We start from the raw sequence: 19849 nt of genomic DNA, 5'->3' as shown, positions 1-19849 counted from the left end.
GCATGCAAAATTCCTGAAGAGTTCAATACCACTGGCAGAACCTCATGGATGCACCCATGTGATCCAGCTCAGCCCTGCAAACACTTAGGGTATCTGCTGGATGCCAGACCCTCAGGGATGCATGCTCATTTAGTACTAAACTCCGTATCTCTCAGCACCTAGCCCTCAGTCACTGCTGGCAGGACAACAATGCCAGTAGGGTTGTCCAATTGATGTCTTGGCATGGAAGAAAAACTGGAAAAGGCTGAGCACAGGTGAGAACAGCTATAGGAACACACCCCAAGATATTGTTTCTAAGCTTTAGGGATCTAATCCCAAATTGCGCCTAAGGCTGTTTTCTGACTGCCAGGTGAAACGAAACAAAGCAAACCGGTCGGTGTTCAATTGTTTTATAAGTTCTCGACCGAATCTTCAAGAGAAGCACTGGGCAAAGGTATGAGTGGTGAGGTGGGTGGTAAAGGTTTCCATTAGACACCCTCTGAGGAATGTGTACCTTAACTCCTGCTCTGTGAAGTGAGAAAAAGAGGTTTTTAAAAAATTTCGGGGCTTGGGGCGCCTGGGTGGCTCCGTCAGTTTAGCATCGGACTTCGGCTCAGGTCACGATCTCGCAGTTCGTGAATTCGAGCCCCACGTCTGAGCTGTCAGCACAGAGCCAGGCGCCTGCTTTGGATTCTGTGTCTCCCTCTCTCTCTGCCCCTCCTCTGCTCGTGCTCTCGCTCGCTCTCTTTCAAAGAATAAATAAACATTAAATTTTTTTTTTGAGATTTGGGGGGCTTGCTCAAATAATAATGAAACCTGCTTTGGGATTGTGGTCTGACATGTTGCTGTTGGGGTGCACTTTAATTAAAGATTGACAACCACAAGGTTTATGAGGCAGGGCCTCGCTTGGGCCAGCCCTGCTGCAGATAAGCATGGTGACTCCCCTCCATACAGAGCATGAGCATTCCCTGGCTTCCTCAAACTCAAAGTCTGGAGCTTCCTGAGGGAAGTAGAAAGACCACAGAGTGATTGCATCCCTTTCCCAGACAGAGATCTGTCTGCCTCCCCTTTCCCAAACAGAGATCAGCAGACAGGCAGGGACGCTTAACTCAGTATTTCACATTCCAGCTCTGTGTTTACTTAGGTGTTTATTGGCTTGCTTTAATCATTGAACAAATATTCCCTGGGGCATCGCCTGTAGGTCCAATGCTGGGCTAGCACCGCAAAAGCTGACATTTAGGATGGACATTTGAGGAGTTTGGAGAACTGGGCTCCCCTGCTGGCAGTCCACGGAGCTCCATCTGATAAGATTCAAATAAGTCCCTCTCATGCACAAACCGGTGCGAGTGCCAGAAAGGCCTGGCCTTTTCCCAACCTTCAGGTCTCTCTCTACTATGTTACTTCTGCCTGGAAGGTGCTTTCTCTACCCTTTCTGCAGGACTATGGTCTCTCCTCCCCTGTTGGCTGGACCTTGTCTTGGTGGGAAGAGGCCGGCACCTGGGAGTGCCCAGCACCAGGACGGGGCGCCGTTCCATAGGACACAACTACTCAGGGCCAGGCCCTGTGCCAGCCCCCGGGGGGACTCCCATTGACACAGGCGCAGTGCCTGTCCTCAGGGAGCTTGCAGTCACAGGAACAATAAAATATGGCAGCTGGGATAGCAGTCTGTCCAGGGCCAGGGCGAGGCACTAGGAGATGCTAGTCATTTCTCCCGGGGCTGGGAGGGGTTTTCTTAGATGACGTCATCCTTTAGGTGACTCTTGACAGATGACAGAGAGTGTGCCAGGTGGCCAAGAGAGGACAGGAAGGGCACTCTTGGTAAAGGGAACATCTTGAGCTCAGGAGCTGAGTCAGTGAGTGTGAGGGGAGAGCCATCCTATTCTTGTTGGACTGAAATAAAAGCCCAAGTATTCTTGATGGCTGCTAAGATGTATAGGTCAACCTAAGGAGAGAAGAGCCTAAAACGGCTATGCCAAGTAAAAAAGGCAGAAGACAAAACAGGCCTAGTTTTGCTCGTTTTAAAATACTGAAAAAAAATCAGATGGATTCTGAATGCTTTTTATTGTCTTCTTTATACTTCCCTGAATTTTAAAATTTAAAATAATTGTCGGCATTACCTGCTGCCCACGCACTCCTCGGTCTGCAGGGGGCGCACCGGCGGCCACCCTCCCTCTTTCAGGGGGTGGGCGGGGCCTCTGGGGCCGGTGTGGAACGGACGATTGGCTGGCTGGGCTGTTTGTCACGGCATCCCGCCCCCACCCTACGTCACATGACGCAGCCCATCATGGCGGCAGGAGCGCGGCTGCCCTGGCCCGCGGCTCCGCAGGGCTGCTGCCGTTGCTGCTGTTGAGAGGCGGCGGCGGCGGCGGCACAGACGGGCGGGCGGGAAGGATGGTGTTTCTGTGGCCGGGGCGGCGGGTGCGGACTAGGAGCCGGGCTGAGTTTTGGCCGAAGCGACGTGTGCTCAGGAGCAGCTGGCGCGGGTGCCGCTGAGGCAGGCAGGACCGACTGACGGACGGACCGACGGAAGGAGACCCGAGAGCCGGCCCCGGGGGCCGTGCAGTGGGCGAGATGCCGGGGCCGCCGGCGTTGCTGCTACTGCCGCTGCTCCTGGCCGCCGGCAGTGCCGGGGCCGCGCCACTTCCGCAAACAGGTGCAGGTGAGCGGGCCCGCTGCGGGGACGCGGCTGCGGGAACCCAGGCTGCGGGGCCGCTGCGACGGCGGTGGCAGGGGAGGAGGCGGCGGGCCCCGTCCGGCGACGCCGAGGAATCGGAGGGCCTGCCAGGGCGGGAGGCCCGGGGAAGCAAGCGATTAGGGAGGTTTCTGCCGCAGGGGCGTGGGGTGGGGGAGCGGGCAGCCTCTCCAGGGCCGAAGCGGGGGCGAGGCGATGCGGTTGGGCCCGGGGAGGGCGGCGAGCCGGGCGGCAGCGATCGACCCTCCCGGCGTAGGCTGCGGTACCTGCTCTGAACCTGTTGCCCGGAGGTCCTCAGCCTACATCCCTTTCTGGCAGTTCTGCTTCCCTTTCCGATGTCACCTGCCTTCTGTGCGTTTCTCACATCTTATATTAAGAACCGTTTCTTAGCCCTAATTTTACTTGAATGCAAATGACTTAATGAACTGTGCGGAGTTTATTCGCTCCCTGCAACTTGTCTGAAGTTGTAAATTGGTTTTAGACGCTGTGCTTTTTTTCGGATTGAATCTCAAGGAATGAAAAGGAAACAACTCTGTAAATATTTCTATTTTAGGAAGCCAGTGATTAGAGTAGCAGTCTTTGAATAACTATTGACAGAATGGCCCAAGGGTGATTGAAGTTTCTATTTTAGCTACGTCAGTGTGTGGTTTCTTTTCTTTTTCTTTTTTTCCTCCCCATTTTCTCGACATCCTCTTCAGTTTTGGTTTATTTTCCCAGATAAAACTTACCCGAGGAAAGCATCCCAAGTTGAGTCATTTTTTTTTTAAAGAAAAAAAAAATCTGGGTTAAGATCTAGTGCTTGTCTTTGAAGTAGAGAGACTGAAATTTCATAGATTCATGAGATTTTGGAATTGAAAGAGTCCTTAAAGAAAATTTAGCCTGATATCTTTGTTTCGCAGTTGAAGATACTGAGGCCCTGGGGGGGTCAAATGACCTACCCAAGGTGACACAGCTAAATTGTAGGCGGAGCCACATCTAAAACCCATGTCTGAGATTTCCCTAGTTGTGTGATTTTTCCACTTCCCCACCTTAGGTCTTGTAAGTGTTTCGGAATACTCTTGAGGTTAAGAGTTATTTTAATACGATGTTAACCGGGTACACAATGTGGAAGTTCCCTTCCCCAGTAAAGACAAACACATCCACTATGCAAGTTATAAATAATGTTTCCAGAGCCACACCAAGTTCTGTCATTGAGTGCCCTTTAGTTGGGTATTAACTGTTATCAGTGTACCACGTAATGTATCGCTAAATTTTTGCCACTGCCTTAGATCAAATATTGTTAGGTGAATTCTGTTTTCTGATCTGATAGACAAGAAAAGTGAGTGTTATGAGAAGTGTATGCAGCCCAGGTATGAGTCACAGAAAGTGACAGAGTTGTAAAAGACAATACAGAAGAACGTGGATGGTGATATTGAAACTGATGGTGAAATTGAAAATTAGCACCAGAGTAGGATAGTGTGTAAAGAGTATTTATGTGAAAGGGATTCAAGAGTTTCCAGATGACTTTGCACTTAAGTTTTTATAAATTTTGAAAAACAGACTCTATGTGGGAACCTATGGGAATGTATCTCCTTATAAACCTCTTTTTAAAAAAAAATTTTTTTTAACGTTTATTTATTGAGAGAGAAAGACAGAGCATAAGCATGGGAGGGGCAAAGAGAGAGGGAGACGCAGAATCCGAAGCAAGCTCCAGGCTCCGAGCTGTCAGCACAGAGCCCGATGCAGGACTCAAACCCACAAACCACCAGATCATGACCTGAGCTGAAGTCGATGCTTAACCAACTGAGCCACCCAGGTGCCCCTCCTTATAAACCTCTTAACATGATTTTTATTCTGTTCTTTCACTTTCACCTCCATTTTTACGGAGGTACAGATCAGAATATTGGAGGTTTTGGGGGGGAGCATTGTAAAACAAGACAATCAGGAAAAGTCATCCATAAATAGAATACCAAATTTTGGCATGAATAAAGCATAAAGAAATATGTAGTGACTTACAGCAGCTTTTGCAGATTTTCCCTTCGTATTCTGTTGCTCAGAAGGAATACAATTAGACGTGTGGCATATGAGTGACAGGTCCCTGGGGTTAAATTCTGTGGAAGGGGTGCTCAGTCACACACAGATTTGTGGGTTTGTGTTTCCATCCAAAAGAGATTATTAATCCTGGTAATGGAGATGGATTCTTGATGAAGATGTGTGACCAAGAGAATAAAGAAACCTTTGAGCTGATCCTGATAAGTGAGCTCACTGGTTAAGAGAGAGGAGCCCGTCTTGAACATATATGTGAGCTAAAAGAGCAGTTAAATGTTGGAAGCGTTGTAACCCTCAGGCCTCTGATTCTGTGGGGACTGCGCTCCACACAGAAGTAGGGCTGGCCATTTCCAAATCCAGGATACATGCCTCGCATGTAGTCTTTTGCCTCCTCGGCTTTGTTCTTTCCACTTAAATTCCAAACTGCTTGATAGTGCCTTGGAGAAAGCGTGGCTTATCAAAAAGGTTGGAAAAAATACTTGAATGTTTTCCTTTGCCAGCCCATTTGCATGGGGGGAAAGAAATGAGGCAGTTAACTAAAATTCAGCCAAAATGCATCCAAAATTCATTTCTAGGTTTCGGAAGTTGAAAAGGGTATTTACCCATTCAGTCATAATTAAGCTTTGTAAATACGTGGATTGCCTTTGCCTATCAGGCAAGAAGGCTCTTTCTTTCTTTTTTTAAATATATTTAAAAATTTTTTTTAATTATTATTTTTTTTTTTTTGAGAGGCAGAGAGAGAGAGAGAGAGAGACAGACAGACAGAGCACAAGTGGGGGAGGGGCAGAGAGAGAGGGAGACACAGAATCTGAAGCAGGCTCCAGGGTCTGAGCTGTCCACAGAGCCCAACGCGGGGCCCGAACTCACGAACCGTGTGATCATGACCTGAGCCGAAGTTGGACACTCAACCGACTGAGCCACCCAGGCACCCCTCTTTCTTTCTTTCTTTCTTTCTTTCTTTCTTTCTTTCTTTCTTTCTTTCTTCTCTTTCAGTTGGTTGATGTACAGTGTTATATTAGTTTCAGGTGTACAAGAAAAGCATTTTTTGCTTGAACTTTATTTTGGGCCTGTCTTTATTGCTCTGGGAGTCGCTCCTGCCCTCTTTGGGAGCCTTTTCCTGAGAATGTGTATTTCTGCAAGGGCCCTTGCTGGCTGTGTAGACGGAGATCGTGTCCGTCCTCACTGGAAAGCTTACATAAAGGAGAAAGTCCACTGTTTTCACACACCGTTAAACGACCAGACTAAGGTTACAGTTGAGAAATTCTTTTCTCCATTCCTAGTGATGAGGTCATTCTTGTCTTAGAAAACACTTATGTACCTTTTGTGAGATTCTCAGTCACATCATAGAAAGAGATAGTATATTTGTATACATTCCCCTAGTCCCCTGTTTGTTATTAATACCAGGATAGTGGTTAGACCGGGAAGCCCACTTCTGTTGTCCTGTGGCATATTAGGTCACAGAGTACAGAGGAAGCTGTTAGCAGTTCCAGATAAAGGAGCTCACGCAAGTCTGTGAAGCCAGTGGGACTCAGCTACTTATTAAACAGCAGCTAGTGAAACCGGGGCTCTTTTAGATTAAACAAACAGCCTTGGATCTTGAGAAAGATTCTGCAGTAAAGGAAGTGCTTTCTAAAGTGAATTCTAAGTGTGAGTTTTTGTGTTTATTTCAATGGCATCCGAGAAATAAAAATTATTTTCAACAGGCTTTTCGTGCTGATTATCTCAGGATTTATGGCTGTGAGGCTCAAGATTTCATTTAGGTTGGGAGTGTTGGTATTTGCTCTCAGTTGGTGGTATTTTTGGGGTAACTAAGTATGTTCATTTGCACAGTAATAGGAGGTCTGTCCAACAATTTTGTAGCTGATGAGCATTGAAGTTATCAAATCTCTACAGTTTTGCTGATATCAATGTGCTGACTGTTCATGCAATTGTCTTGAAATTTAGAGAGTCGTTGGGTCTGCTGTGTCAGATAACAGCTGTACATGTAATAAAAAGATTTGTAACATAAATGAAATGTAATGTAAGGGGTGGCCAGGGTTCTGAAGCAAACAAGTGAGTCCTCAAAAAAGTCCTTATAGATGGACGTATAAAAAGAATCCAACCTTTCAGTCCTGTTGAGAGTGTAAGTCGTGAACCAGTCACAGGAGGAGCGGGTGTTGCGGACAGAACTTGGACTTTGGAGATAGTCTGGGTGGGAGGCCTTCCTTTGCCGCTTCAATAGCATTGAGACCTTGGGCCAGTTACTTGACCTCTCCAAGCTTCTCAAAACTCAACTCAAAAAAATGATGAGGGGCCTGGGTGCCTCAGTTGGTTGAGCGTCCGACTCTTGATTTTGGCTCAGGTCATGATTGATCCCAGAGTCATGGGATTGAGCCCTGCATCAGGCTTTGCACTGAGTGTGGAGCCTGCTTGAGATTTTTTCTCTCTCTTTCCATTTCCCTCTGCCCCTTTCCCCAACTCACGTGTGCGCGCTCTCTCTAAAATAAAATTAAGGGGTGCCTGGGTGGCTCAGTTGGTTAAGCACCTGACTCCTGATTTCGGCTCAGGTCATGGTCTCATGGTTTGTGAGATTGAGCCCTGCGTTGGGCTCTGTGCTGACAGTGCGGAGGCTGCTTGGGATTCTCTCTCTCTCTCTCTCTCTCTCTCACTCTCACTCTCACTCTCTCTCCCCCCCCCTTAAGTAAACAAACATTTTTTAAAAATTAAAAAATAAAGGGATGATGATATTTACCTAAAGGGTTTGGGGAGGGTGTCGCGTCATGCTGGTGCGCCATGTTGGCCACGTTAGGCGTCTTCATTGCTTCAGATTTCCTTGTAAAATTGGTGGGTTACCGTGGCATCAGCTAATGGTGAGTGGTACGGTTCCAAGAAGGAACTCACAGTGGTAGCTGCTTATGGCATGCCCAGAATTTACTGAATTTAAAAACCTTTGTTACTTAAAATAATTTGCTGTGTGATGGGTGAGGAAGAGATCCTTTACAGAGAAGTCTGACTTATTTAAGATGATCTGGATTAGCCCACTTTTCTGTAATAAACCCGTTTTTAAATGTCAAGATAATTAAAGCTCTTGCACGTGAACAGTTTCTGGTTTTAATGTACTTAAAGGAACTGCAGGCAGTGGAGGTTGAGTTGATCCCAAACAAAATGTACACTCCCACAAAGCGTCCCTGAAGACAGCCCGTTAAGCTGGGCTGTGGTAGAACCACCACAGGGCTGAGACCTTCCCTTAGAAAATGTCATTTGGAGAGATGACTGTGACTGAGTTGCTTCCTCTCTGTCTTTTAAAATCATGTATTTTTGTAGCCTTTTTTTTTTTTAAGTTTATTTATTTCAAGAGAGAGAAAGAAGAGAAAGAGAGAAGAGGAGAGAGAGAGAGGAGAGAGAGAGAGAATGAATCCAAGCAGGCTCTGCACAATCAGCATGATTCGAGGCTTGAACTCACAAACCGGGAGATCACGACCTGAGCTGAAGTCGGGTGCTTACCTGACTGAGCCATCCAGGCACCCTGTATTTTTGTAGCCTTCTAGCTGTTTTATCTTCTTAAAAAAGTTTATTTTATTTTTTAAAGTTTATTAAAGGAATCCGCACCTAACGTGGGGCTCAAGCCCATGACCCTGAGACCCAGAGCTTCACACTCCCTCAACTGAGCCAGCCAAGGTGCCCCTTAAAAGGTTTATTTATTACTCAGGGACGAGGAAGGAAAGATTAGAGGAAAAGTTGTACAAACACTCCTGGTCTAAAACAGATTGCTACATCTAGGGTCTTTTTAGATTAGATTCTCAACTTTTCTGTAAATCTTCATATGAAGACGCTGTAAGAGAAAGCTGAGGAAATATGGTAAAATCAGTGTGTCACAGCAAAATATTGGAGTGAAGTATTTTTAAATTGTTAACAAGTGACTAATTTGGAACCATGCCTCGGCATTACAGTTATTTGCCACAAAGAACAGGCCTATCAGAAAAATAACCTCAGTATTTTTTAAAAAGGTGTTTTTTTCCCCCAATGGTTAGTATAAGGCAGAGATTCCAAATTTCATTTGACTTTATTGTGATTCAAATGGGAGAAATTAGAATTGTTAACACCAAATGCGCCAGGTGCCCAAACCACAACATGGGGAGTGCCTCACCTCTCAAGGTCTCCCTGGGCTCATCCTCATCCAGACCAGTGCTCTGCAGTCCCCCGACTGCAAAGAGTGACTTTGTACACTTCCACCCTCCTGGGGCATGGGGCATGGTGGTGACACCTTTTGCTTTTGACAATCTGGCGGATTTTGCATTTTACTGTGTAGTATATGTTTGTGGAAAAGGCTTAAATTACCATCGATTTCAGGTATGCTGAAACCCTGTGCTGTGGTGTGGCTAGGGTAGCCCCTGGCCTGCAGCATCTGACCCCAGTTTGGGAAGCATGGGTCAGGAAAGGTCATGCGCCTGGCGGGGCATCGGCGGTCCCTGCCTGCCCCCACGCTCTGGCTTTCATGGCACTTTAAGAGCTAAGTTCGTCTGCTTTCGTTTGCAGGTTATTCTGTGCGAATTCCTCTCTCAGCTCACCGTATATATTCTGTCTGCGGTAGGCTGGCTCTTCCTAGCACCTCTGTGTGCTGTCGTCTTTTTCTTTCAGTTCTTTTCACCTCTTGGCAGCCCCAGTGCCCTACCAAGACCTCGCCCAGACCCCAGAGCTTTCTTCCACCAGTGACCTCCCACTAGAAGTGTTTACTTGTGGGACGTGATGTTCCACGGGGTGCGGGACGGAAACTTTGGAGCTTCAGCCTTTAGTTTCGTTTCATCCTTTAAAAATGTTGACTTATGTGACTTTAAAGGTACAGAGTATATTGGTACACTAACACGTTTTGTGGTTTGTGAATCAATGCACATGAAGTGGAAGGAATGTGAAGGAACTTCACCGACGGGCTCTGTGATCGGAAAAGGTTTGGGTTGCCTGTGCCAGTCTCCCGTTTGCGTTTAGCAGCTGCCACCTGTTTCTTCAAGTCCCGTCTCTTTACCAGGACTGCAAGGACTGTGTCCTGCATCCTCGGTGTTTCTAGTATCTGCATGATCACAGGCCGTGGACGCTCAAAGGTTGTGTGAGGTTGGTGAAGGCGGTGCTGGGGAACGAAGCTTGCAGACCAGTACTCCAGAGAGTGTGGGAGCCAGAAGGAGAGCATGTCAGCCTAGAGCCTCTCACGCTCCCGCAAACTTTGCTTTTCATCCGGCCACAGCCCAGCCCGTTGCCTGGAACGAGGCCATTTATAGTGGCCTTATTTTAAATAATAAACCTTATCTTTTAGAACAGTTTTATTTTTTAGTATATTTTAAGACGTTTTTTTATTTATTTTTGAGAGAGCGCAAGTGGGGGAGGCACAGAGAGAGAGGGAGAAAGGGTCCCAGGGGGCTCTGTGCTGACAGCAGCAAGCCTGATGTGGGGCTCGAACTCCCGAGCCACAGGATCATGATCTCAGCCGAAGTTGGATGCTCAACACACTGAGCCACCCAGGCGCCCCTAGAACAATTTTAGGTTTACAGAAAAGTTGCAAAGATAGTACAAAGAGTTCCTGCATAGGCAGGGTTTTCCCTCTTGGTAACGTCATACATCAGTGTGGTACACTTGTCACAGCTAAGGAGCCACTACTAATAATTCATTAGTATCCACTGAAGTCCATACTTTGCTCATGTTTTTGTAGTGTTTCCCTGATGTCCCTTTTCGGTTCGGGATACCACATTCCATTTAATGTCCTGTCTCCTCGGGCTTCTTTGGTATGTTCTCCTGTTTCAGTGATCTTGACAGTTCTTGAGGAGTTTGATGTTTTTCTCGTTGGTTAGACTGGGGTCAGCTGTTTTTGGGAGGAAGACCACAGAGATAAAGTGCCGTTCTAATCACGTCCTGTCAAGGGTACATGCTTTCAGCATGACCGGTCACTTCACCACCTGACTGTGATCACCTGTTGTCAACTTTCTCCACTTTGAAGTTCCTTTTTCTTCCAGTCTCCACATGAGCAGGGGAGAGGCGGGGGCCGGGGGAGAGAGAATCCCAAATAGGCACTGCGCTATCAGCATAGAGCCTGATGTGGGGCTCAGTCCCATGAACCTCGAGATCACAACCCGAGCCAAAATCAAGAGTTGGACGCTCAACCCGCCGAGCCAGTCACTTATTTGATAGAAATCTGTTGGCTTGGGTGACTAGTGAGACTCAAGGAAGGAAGAACAATTTAAATTTTAAAAATTAATGTCAACACCCGAATTCTGAAGAGACTTCTGCTCCTGACCACAGCACATGAATATTGTTCTGAAGAAGCTTCCTGTGAAAAGTAGGTATGCGATAACCACAAAGGAATTTAAACACTGCAGGGCAGAACACAGTCACAGCTCTAAATGGCTTTTTTTTTTTTTTTTTTTAATTTCAGTCCCTCTCTGGAAGTCAGTATAAATAATAGCCTCTTTACATTTTATAAATATCTTGTATAAATAATGAGTAAAAACTGCGAGCTGGAAGCCTGACAGTCAGATGCCAGTGTTGTGAGCCGAGAGCCTCGTGGTGTAAACATGCCAGCCCTGGACTGCCCAGGGTTCTTCCCGCCCGAGCTCAGATTAGCCAGGAAATGAAGCGAGAGCAGGCGTAACGCAGGGACGTTCCTGATTCCCCCGGTGAGACGTGCACACGGCAGTGTGAGCGCCCCGGATTCATGACCTATTCAGTAACTCACAGGGCTGTTTCTTTCCAGGATAATGTCATGTCATTAACGTCTTGCTTTCAAAAAGTTTATTTTTCTAAGCTGGCTTATTTTAGAATAGCCTGGGATTTGTAGCCTATTTCATATCTTCCCACAAGTACTTTTTTTTAAGCCCGTTGATATATTTTTGTATATTTGCTGTGGATGTATTGGCATATACAGAATAGTCTTATGATGAGCTAAAGAAAGTACGCTGTTTAATCTCTGAAACTGCTACATTGTAATGATTGTATAATGGGTGCAGTTTGATTAAGAACATCCTAGGCTCACATACTAGTACAGATAATTCAGGACTTGTTTTTGGCAACACGTGTATGCCTTGGATGGGAGAAAAGAATTTAGTTACAGGCATCTACCATAGTGATTTTTTTTTTTTTAAGTTTATTTATTTTGAGAGAGAGGAGGGTAGGGGCAGAGGGAGAGAGAGAATCCCAAGCAGGCTCCACGCTCAGCCTGGAGCCCAACATGGGGCTCGATCTCATGAACTGTGAGATAGTGACCTGAGCTGAAATCAAGAGCCGGATGCTTAACCGACTGAGCTGCCCAGGCGCCCCCGCCATAGTGATTTTTGGGAGGGAAGCTGCTGTTATCCCATAGTGAAAACACTATTATTTAATTTTTTAAAGGCTCATGGTTTTTTTCCTTCTTGAGGCCCATGTTTAAAGTCCATCCCGAAAACGGCCTTTTCTCTTGCTTGCTCTAGTGCATGGGAGACTTGGGTTTGACATGATAACATTGCAACCTTTAATTATAGGAAGTAAATCTCTAAGGCATCTTGGACTTAGAAGGTAGAGGAGGATGAGTTGTGCAATCATTTTGCACATTTACAATTGCTACTTTAACCAGTGAGCAATTGTAAAATTTTGTAGTTTCAGCTTTTTATTGCAAAACCCGTCTTGTGGTCTGTTGGTTGCCTCTCAGATAAGCCACTAAGTTTGAAGTATTTTTCATGTTGCAGTTTCTTCCCCAAATCTCTGGTAAATTCAGCCTGTGTTCCTTTCACAAGGAAAAAAAAAATGCCTCTTCCTGGTTCCACCTGGCAGTGTGCCTATGTAGGATGGTTCTGTGTCAGCAGCAACGGTTACTTTCCAAGGATGCAGCCTGCCCGTCACAGTGCAGAACCCCACTTGACTCTGACTTCAGACTATTATTAAAACGCAACACCAGGACACTGATTGCTAGTGAGACACTGAAAAACAACAAACTTAACCAAAATAGTCCCCCTGGACTGCTGCATCAGAAGCCTGCTGCCTGGGTATGGTCCCGAAACCTGTAATTGAACTTCATTTTCTTTAAGAAAAGTACAGTTAACTTTAATAAAAGATCTGATTTCCAGTATTAACCATACAGGCACTTGGTAGACTCACACAATTTTAGAATGATCAATCCTCGTACAGAGAATTTTAAAGCTGACCGGCCACTTTACAGGTGAAGGCGCTGAGGCTCAGGGCCATTCCGTGTGGTGAGTTCAGTCCCAGCAGCCACTCAGTGGCAGACCTAATCCTGATGAGGGACCCTACCCGCCAGACCACCCTGTTCACCAAGTGCTCTGCTTTGTACCCTTGGAACACTGCTTTGTGTCGTGTGCATGCAGAGACTATTTCCGATCGTTTCTCCTCTGGATATCCGTTTCTGTCCGCTGTCTGAAAATGTGGGATGAAACTTAACCATAGTTGTCATATAGAGATCCTTGAACGACTAAAGATAATTCCTTATTGAAAATTAGGAAACTCAAGTTCTGACTTGTATATAATGAGGCTCAGTATCCACATTCATATTTAACTTTTTAAAAAACAATTTGTAAGAATAACAATTTAGTTTCCACCTATGAAATGAAGTTGTACTGTTTAATTAAAGGTGATAAAAATATTTTGGCTTAAAAAGATTTTTGTTTAAAATTTTTTTTAACGTTTATTTATTTTTGAGACAGAGAATGAATGGGGAGGGTCAGAGAGAGTGGGAGACACAGAATCCAAACCAGGCTCCAGGCTCTGAGCTGTCAGCACAGACCCTGATGTGGGGCTCGAACTCATGGACCACGAGATCATGACCTGAGCCGAAGTCGGACGCTTAACCGACTGAGCCACCCGGGTGCCCCTAAGTTTATTTAAATTCATTCTCCCTCTGTCCCTCTCCCCCACTTGTGGTCTCTAAATACATACATACATACAGAAGGAAAGAGAGAAAGTAAGAGAAAGAAAGACACATTGCCTAAGTAAGAATACAATTCAATCATATTAGCAAGAATTTCACTGAGACCATAGGAAGCTAGAAAGTTTCTGAGACCATAGACTCTATATCAAAGTCCTATAGGAAAACTTAAAGAAAAAGGTAGACGGGTTTTTCTAGGGTGTTTAGGGTTCTCTCCCGTCCGTGGATCCTATCGTGCAGGAATTGTATTGGCTGAGTGCTTGAATCCAGTATTGCCATTGACTACCTGTGCATTTCTACAGATTTCAGAGGGAAGGCCTATGGAAAGACACAATGTTCTTTCCCCTGGATGTTAGTGGTACGCTGAAGTGACCCTTGTGGGGGAAGAAGCCCTGGGAAGCTGGCCTTGAGTTTCTGCTTGTGGAACCAGATGCTGCCTGTTCCTGAGCTGCCTTCCTGGACTGCAGAAAGATCCTGATTCAGTGCTGTTACAGACATCTGAGCACTGTGGATTGCTCCACGACCGAACTGTGCCATCAACTTAGTCACATTGTAGTTCATGAAATACCATCCCTGCCATTTTTTCCCTGGGGATAGGAGCACTGTCGTCTGACAGAGTTCTGTAAACCTGACATTGCTTTGGCCGGGCTGTTACCATGTTAGATTAGCTCTTCTGTGGTAGTCTCCGTCCTAGTTAGTGTTTTTAAAATTGGAATGGGATTGGGGCACCTGGGTGGCTCAGTCGGTTGGGCGTCTGACTTCGGCTCAGGTCACGATCTCGCGGTCCGTGAGTTCGAGCCCCGCGTCGGGCTCAGTGCTGACGGCTCAGAGCCTGGAGCCTGTTTCAGATTCTGTGTCTCCCTCTCTCTGACCCTCCCCCGTTCATGCTCTGTCTCTCTCTGTCTCTAAAATGAATAAACGTTAAAAAAAAAAAATTGGAATGGAATGAATCTTTGATAACCGTCTGATGGAATAGGCAAAGAGAAACAGCAATGTCACATAAAATGATCATGTTCACAGGTATCAGTCAGCACTCAAATTATGTAACCTTTCTGCAAGTACGAGAGAACGGTTGGGTTGGCTGACCTTGAAAATCATCTTCGAACAAAAAGAACACTTCACTGTCTGTGATTAGGACACAGCACGATGTGTTTTTCTAGGCTGTTGATATTCTGGCTTCGGGGTCTTTGTGGAGTTTCTGATTCATCAACTAGATCAATGCACTCTTTGCTGTTCTGTGTGGTTGAGTGTATTTAGCGCTATGCTCTGTTTTCTCCTTTTAGTATTAGATTACATTAGGGAGGTTCTAGATTATTTAATGTTATTATAAATAGATTTTTGTGTTATACTAGGAGGCAAGGAAAACAGTTAGTGACTCAAGATTCTGTGCAAGGAAACCTTTATGATAGATGGGTTTGTCATTTTGAGGTGTTAAGCAGAAATACGTGATCTGCGGTGATCGTCTGAATTTTTCCCCCCAAGTGGCATGATGATGATTCGTTTTCCTAGGTCTCCAGGATGTGAAGCTACTTGTCAGAATACTGGAAAAGGTCCAATTATTTATTGGTCCTACCCTTACAGAAAAAAGGAAAAAAAAAAAAAAGCCAAAACTGTATGTTTAGAAGTGGACTTTGTGTCAGGACCAGTTTGGAAGATGGCTGGTCCTTAGCTTCCCTGAGTTGTACTGAGCTCCCTTTGTCTAGTCAGCCCAGTGGCCAGCGGTTTTCATTGTTAAGTAGCCGCTAAAATCTCTCATGTGAATTTCCAGAGGCCAGAGGGTAGAGAAAAGAGAGAACAGCACAGTGACATACACATGTGGCACTTGCTTCCCGGTCCGGGGACCCAGGGAGGAAGGCAGCATGTGCTGCCCAAGATGGGTCCCCTGCCACTGGGGATGCTGTTCCTAAATTAGCAAACGTACAGCGTTACGGGCCACGTCGAGTCCTGGTTCAAACCCAGCCCACCTCCAGTCCCTCGGAAGGTGATGGTGTTTGGAGGCCAAGTCTTTAAAGAAGTGAATAGGTTAAAACGAGGCCATTAGCTCCTTAGTTGCTAATCCAGGACAACTGGTGTCCTCATAAGAGGAGGAAATTTGGACACAGGCGGAGGTACCAAGGGTGCACAAACAGAAGGACCACGTGAAGGCACAGAGAAGACAGCTGTCATCTGCAGGCCAAGGAGAAGGGCCTCAAAAGAGACCAACCCTGCCACGTCTTGATCTTGGACTTGCAGCCTCCAGAACCGTGAGACCGTGGATTTCTGTTGTTTAAATCGCCGGGGGTGCGGTGGCTTGTAATGGTGGCCTGGGCACATGAATACACAGTGTTGAGACTAAAGCATATTTTTTTTTAATTTTTTAAAATGTTTTTATTTATTTTTGAAGGAGAGAGAGAGAGACAGAGAGACAGAGAGAGAGCGGGGGAGGGGCAGAGAGAGAGGGAGACACAGAATCCAAAGCAGTCTCCAGGCTCCGAGCTGTCAGCACAGAGCCCGACTCGAGGCTCAAACTCACGGACTCTGAGATCGTGACCTGAGCCGAAGTCGGACGCTCAACCGACTGAGCCACCCAGGCGCCCCAAAAGCAAATTTAGTGTCCTATCTTAGAAGGCATCTGTCAGGATTCCTTTTTTTTTTTTTTTTTTTTTTCCTTTTCCTCCTTCTCTCACCAGTTTGGGAGCGGAGCCCTGCTCATGCGCTGGGCTCCCACCCCACCCCGCCGCCAGGCCAGCACCTCCTGGGGGCTCCTGTGGAGGGAGGAGAGGGCACCTTTCAATTCCTGTCTTGCCGGCAGAGTGACTCTGCTCGGACAGCTTCCAGCAAAATGAACTGTGTGGAGGGCACAGGTGTGAATAAATACTCGTTATCACAGGAGAATGTAAGTAGGGGGAAATCCACTTTTTGAGAAAACTTACTCCTTAAAGAAAATAGTTATACTCCTAAACATGAGTTGCAAAACGGGTAAATAAAGCATGTGGGAGTTCTCGGTGACCTGGGCAGTAAGTGGTAAACTATTAATAGTGGGAAGGGTCAGAACCACCCCAACACGGTGTCGGTGTCAGTTGGAGTGTGACTAGTAATGGGAGGAAAATCTTTGCCAGATAAGAGCATAAAATTGTCGAAGGAATGCTGCTTTTATAATCTTCCTTGTTTGACCCTGAAAGCATGTTTCTTCTGGTAACCAGCAGATGAATTGTGGATTTCTCTCTCCGTCTTTCCTCCTTTTCTCCGGCCCCTCAGTTGCCATCTTTCTGACTCCCACCCCCTCCCCCTTCTGACTGAGTGCCAGGCTCTCTGTCCTGGGCCCTGGAGTCCTTGCTGGAGTGTCCAGTCCTGGTCACTGACCCCGTTTAGCTTGCAGTCTCGCGGGGAGGACGTTTGGGCATTTAAAATACACAGTGTGATAAACCCTGCGGTGGACCGAACAGCGTGCTGGGGGCTCCAGAGGTGGGCACTCTAACCCGTGGGGCCTTGGGGCGGTTTCCAAGGTGAGATCTGAGTGGTGACGATGAACCAGTGGAGGGAGGCTGTCCGTGCTGTCAATGCGGGAGCTTCCTGGTCTGGGAGAATGTGAATTTGCAGACTCCAAAGGGGCAGAGGGCCTGCCTGGAAGGACTGGGAGAGGCTCATGGCAGATGAAACAAGGTGCAGGGAGGGAGTTAGAGGTGATGAGAGCCCAGTGTGGAGGGCAGGTGGTCGCCGACCATGAGTGATATTGGGGCCTGTTAAGGAGTTTGGACTGCAGGCTAAAGAAAACTGGGAAAACCCAGTACAAAATTCAAGAATGTAAAGGGATATAAGGGCGCCTCCTCGTCCCCCAGCCACCCGGTTTCCTTCCCTGTTGGTGACCACCGTTCCCCAGGGGTAGCATTGTGTACACGCTGTTCTGAGCTGTTGGTTTTTGTTTTTTTCTTGTTTTCATTCAAACGTGCATCATAGAATTGGTTTTGAATTGTATTCCCCCCTCCCCACCCTGACTCAAATTCATATGTTGACATCCTAACCCCCGTTACCTCAGTGTGACCCTATTTGGGGATCGGGCTTTTACAGAGGTAATCGAGTTAAAATTAGGTTATTAGGCCCTAATCCCACATGACCGCGTCTTTATAAAGAAGGGAAATTTGGACACGGGGACGGATCCAGAGGGAAGACCATGGGAGGAGATGCAGGGGGAAGACGGCCGTCTCCCAGAAGGCAGGAGAGTGGCCGGGGCGCATCCTTCCACACAGCCCACAGGAGGGACCAGACCTGCTGGCACCTTGATGTTGCACTTGTAGCCTCCAGGATTGGTTAAGCCCCCTAGTTGGTGATACTTTGTTACAGCAGCTCTAGCAAGCTGATACACAGGAGTACAGATTGCAAGCTGTTGTATCTAGTTCGCCCCTCTGCTTAAACTTCATATTTTAGTGGATGTGAAGAAATTGCTTAATAAATGGAAAACTTCAGACATACAGATCTGTGCAAGACTAGACAGACATTGCCATACTGACTTCCCCAGGGCTTTCACTCAGGCTCCTGGCTGTCTTTTCCATGCTACCCCCATCGCTTTCACTCCCCTCGTGCTGTTCCTGTTTGGAAGCAAGTTCCGGACATCTTTAACTAGGTCACTATCTGTAAAAGGTAAGGACTCCTTTTAAAAACATAATCACATTATTATTATCACTCCTAGGAGAAATGAGTCATACTTCCTTAATATGGTCAATTACCAGTGTTCACATTTCCAGTTGTCTCATGTGTCATGATTTTTTGAGTGTGAATCATGATTCAGATGTCACCCATACAGTGCAGTTGGTTGCTACGTCTTTTCAAATCTCTTTCGGTCTCTTCGCCGTCTCTCTCAACACAGTTCTTCCTCTTTAGCGTTTCTTGTACCCTTGCTTCGCTGATTAAATTCTGGTGGTGGTATTGTGTGTATGTTCCATGATTCTCTTTATTCCTATAAATTGGTATTTAGGTCTAGAGGGTTGGTCGGATATAGGCTGGTATTTTCCCATCAGAAGGCACATAATATCTGGTTGTTGTCTCTCTTTGCATTTAGCTATTGGTCTAAAATGTCACATTCATGAAATGTTCTTTTTTTTTTTTTCTTTAACAACTATTTAAAAATGTAAACACCATTCTTACATAGCCTCAGAATGGGGAGTGGTGGCCAAAGGAACCAGTCCTGGGATTAGAGGGTTTGAATTTACCTCTGGATAAGCAAACTAGTAAATAACGAGGAAATTTCTCTGTAAAAGTGTGTCAGCTAGTGCCTGAAGAAGGAATAACAAAATTAAAATATCAGCATTTTCAGTCCCTAATGGATTTGCACGTATCATCACTTGTTTTTATCTGTGGACCTTAAACATTTTTTTATTTAATCCAAAAATGGATTCACAAGTGACTCTTCCATTAATTACATGTGTGTTCAAGTTCTGATCGAGGTTCTGGGCAGGGATTTATAATAGTTGAATTAATAATCAGGTAATCCTCCTGATTTACCTCGTAGTCATTGCCGAGAAATTGCATTCTCCAAATTACCTGTCTATAAATAAAACAGACAATGTGTACCCACTTCTTAGAGTTTCTCAGGTTTTTTGCTTTATTAAATCAAGGACCAGATATCTATTAAAATGGTCTAAAAACTGTACAAGGATAACTCACAGAACGTGCTTTAGAGATGCCAATTATTTTTTTAATCGGTGTCTTGGGGAAGCATACTACTCCAAACCTCTAATTATCCTTGTTCTCGGTTTGTGATTGGGAAAGCAGCCTAAAAGTGGGGAGACACTCCTGGTTATCGATTTGTTGTATAGTAGGATATCGGTTTGCTTTATGCATTTCTGAACGCTGCAGGCCCGGACTATTGAAGGAAAGCCATTTTTCTTTGTAGTTTCCTAACATAGCAGTTGCAATCAGGAACCTTCCGGGGCTCAGTTTGTAGTTTGAACCGCTGGGACTCGGGGATTTTAGTCGTAGTTCCCCACAACCAGAATTTACTTCCTCTCTGTGGTTTGTGCAAACCCACCTCACCTTCCAGCCTGTCACAGGTTGGTTTGATTTCTTCATTTTATGGAAGTGTTTCCTTCGTTGGTATGTAGAGGTTTTTTTTTGTTTTGTTTTTTGGTTTTTTTTTTTTTTTTTAGCACAATTCTTTGGACTGATTAAAATTCAGTAAATAAAGTACTTTTTAAAAGTGGTACAGCTGCAAACATTTCCTCTTGAGCAGTAATTCGTAGAGGCCTTTCCGTGGCTCTGGTGGACACTGCGGTTGAATAGACCTCACGTAAATGGAAGAA

At 45.9% G+C, this 19849-nt stretch overlaps 1 protein-coding gene across 2 annotated transcripts in view; it reads left to right on the top strand.

Annotated features, from left to right (window-relative positions):
* The first annotated feature begins 2263 nt into the window (after positions 1 to 2263).
* The window catches only part of LMTK2 (lemur tyrosine kinase 2), a 79218-nt gene continuing 61632 nt past the window's right edge, over positions 2264 to 19849 (top strand). Inside the window, exon 1 of one of the 2 annotated variants that reach the window (XM_030300027.1) lies at positions 2264 to 2632. In XM_030300027.1, coding sequence (XP_030155887.1) covers positions 2551 to 2632 — 82 coding nt within the window. In that variant the 5' untranslated portion in view covers positions 2264 to 2550. Of the gene's footprint in view, positions 2639 to 19849 lie in introns of both variants that reach the window. The other variant, XM_030300026.1, reaches the window with a different exon arrangement.

The sequence above is a fragment of the Lynx canadensis genome, chromosome E3 (genome assembly GCF_007474595.2).
Source record: "Lynx canadensis isolate LIC74 chromosome E3, mLynCan4.pri.v2, whole genome shotgun sequence".
NCBI lineage: Eukaryota > Metazoa > Chordata > Mammalia > Carnivora > Felidae > Lynx > Lynx canadensis.
Note: the sequence above shows the minus strand (reverse complement) of the source record. Positions and strands in the feature narration are given on the sequence as shown.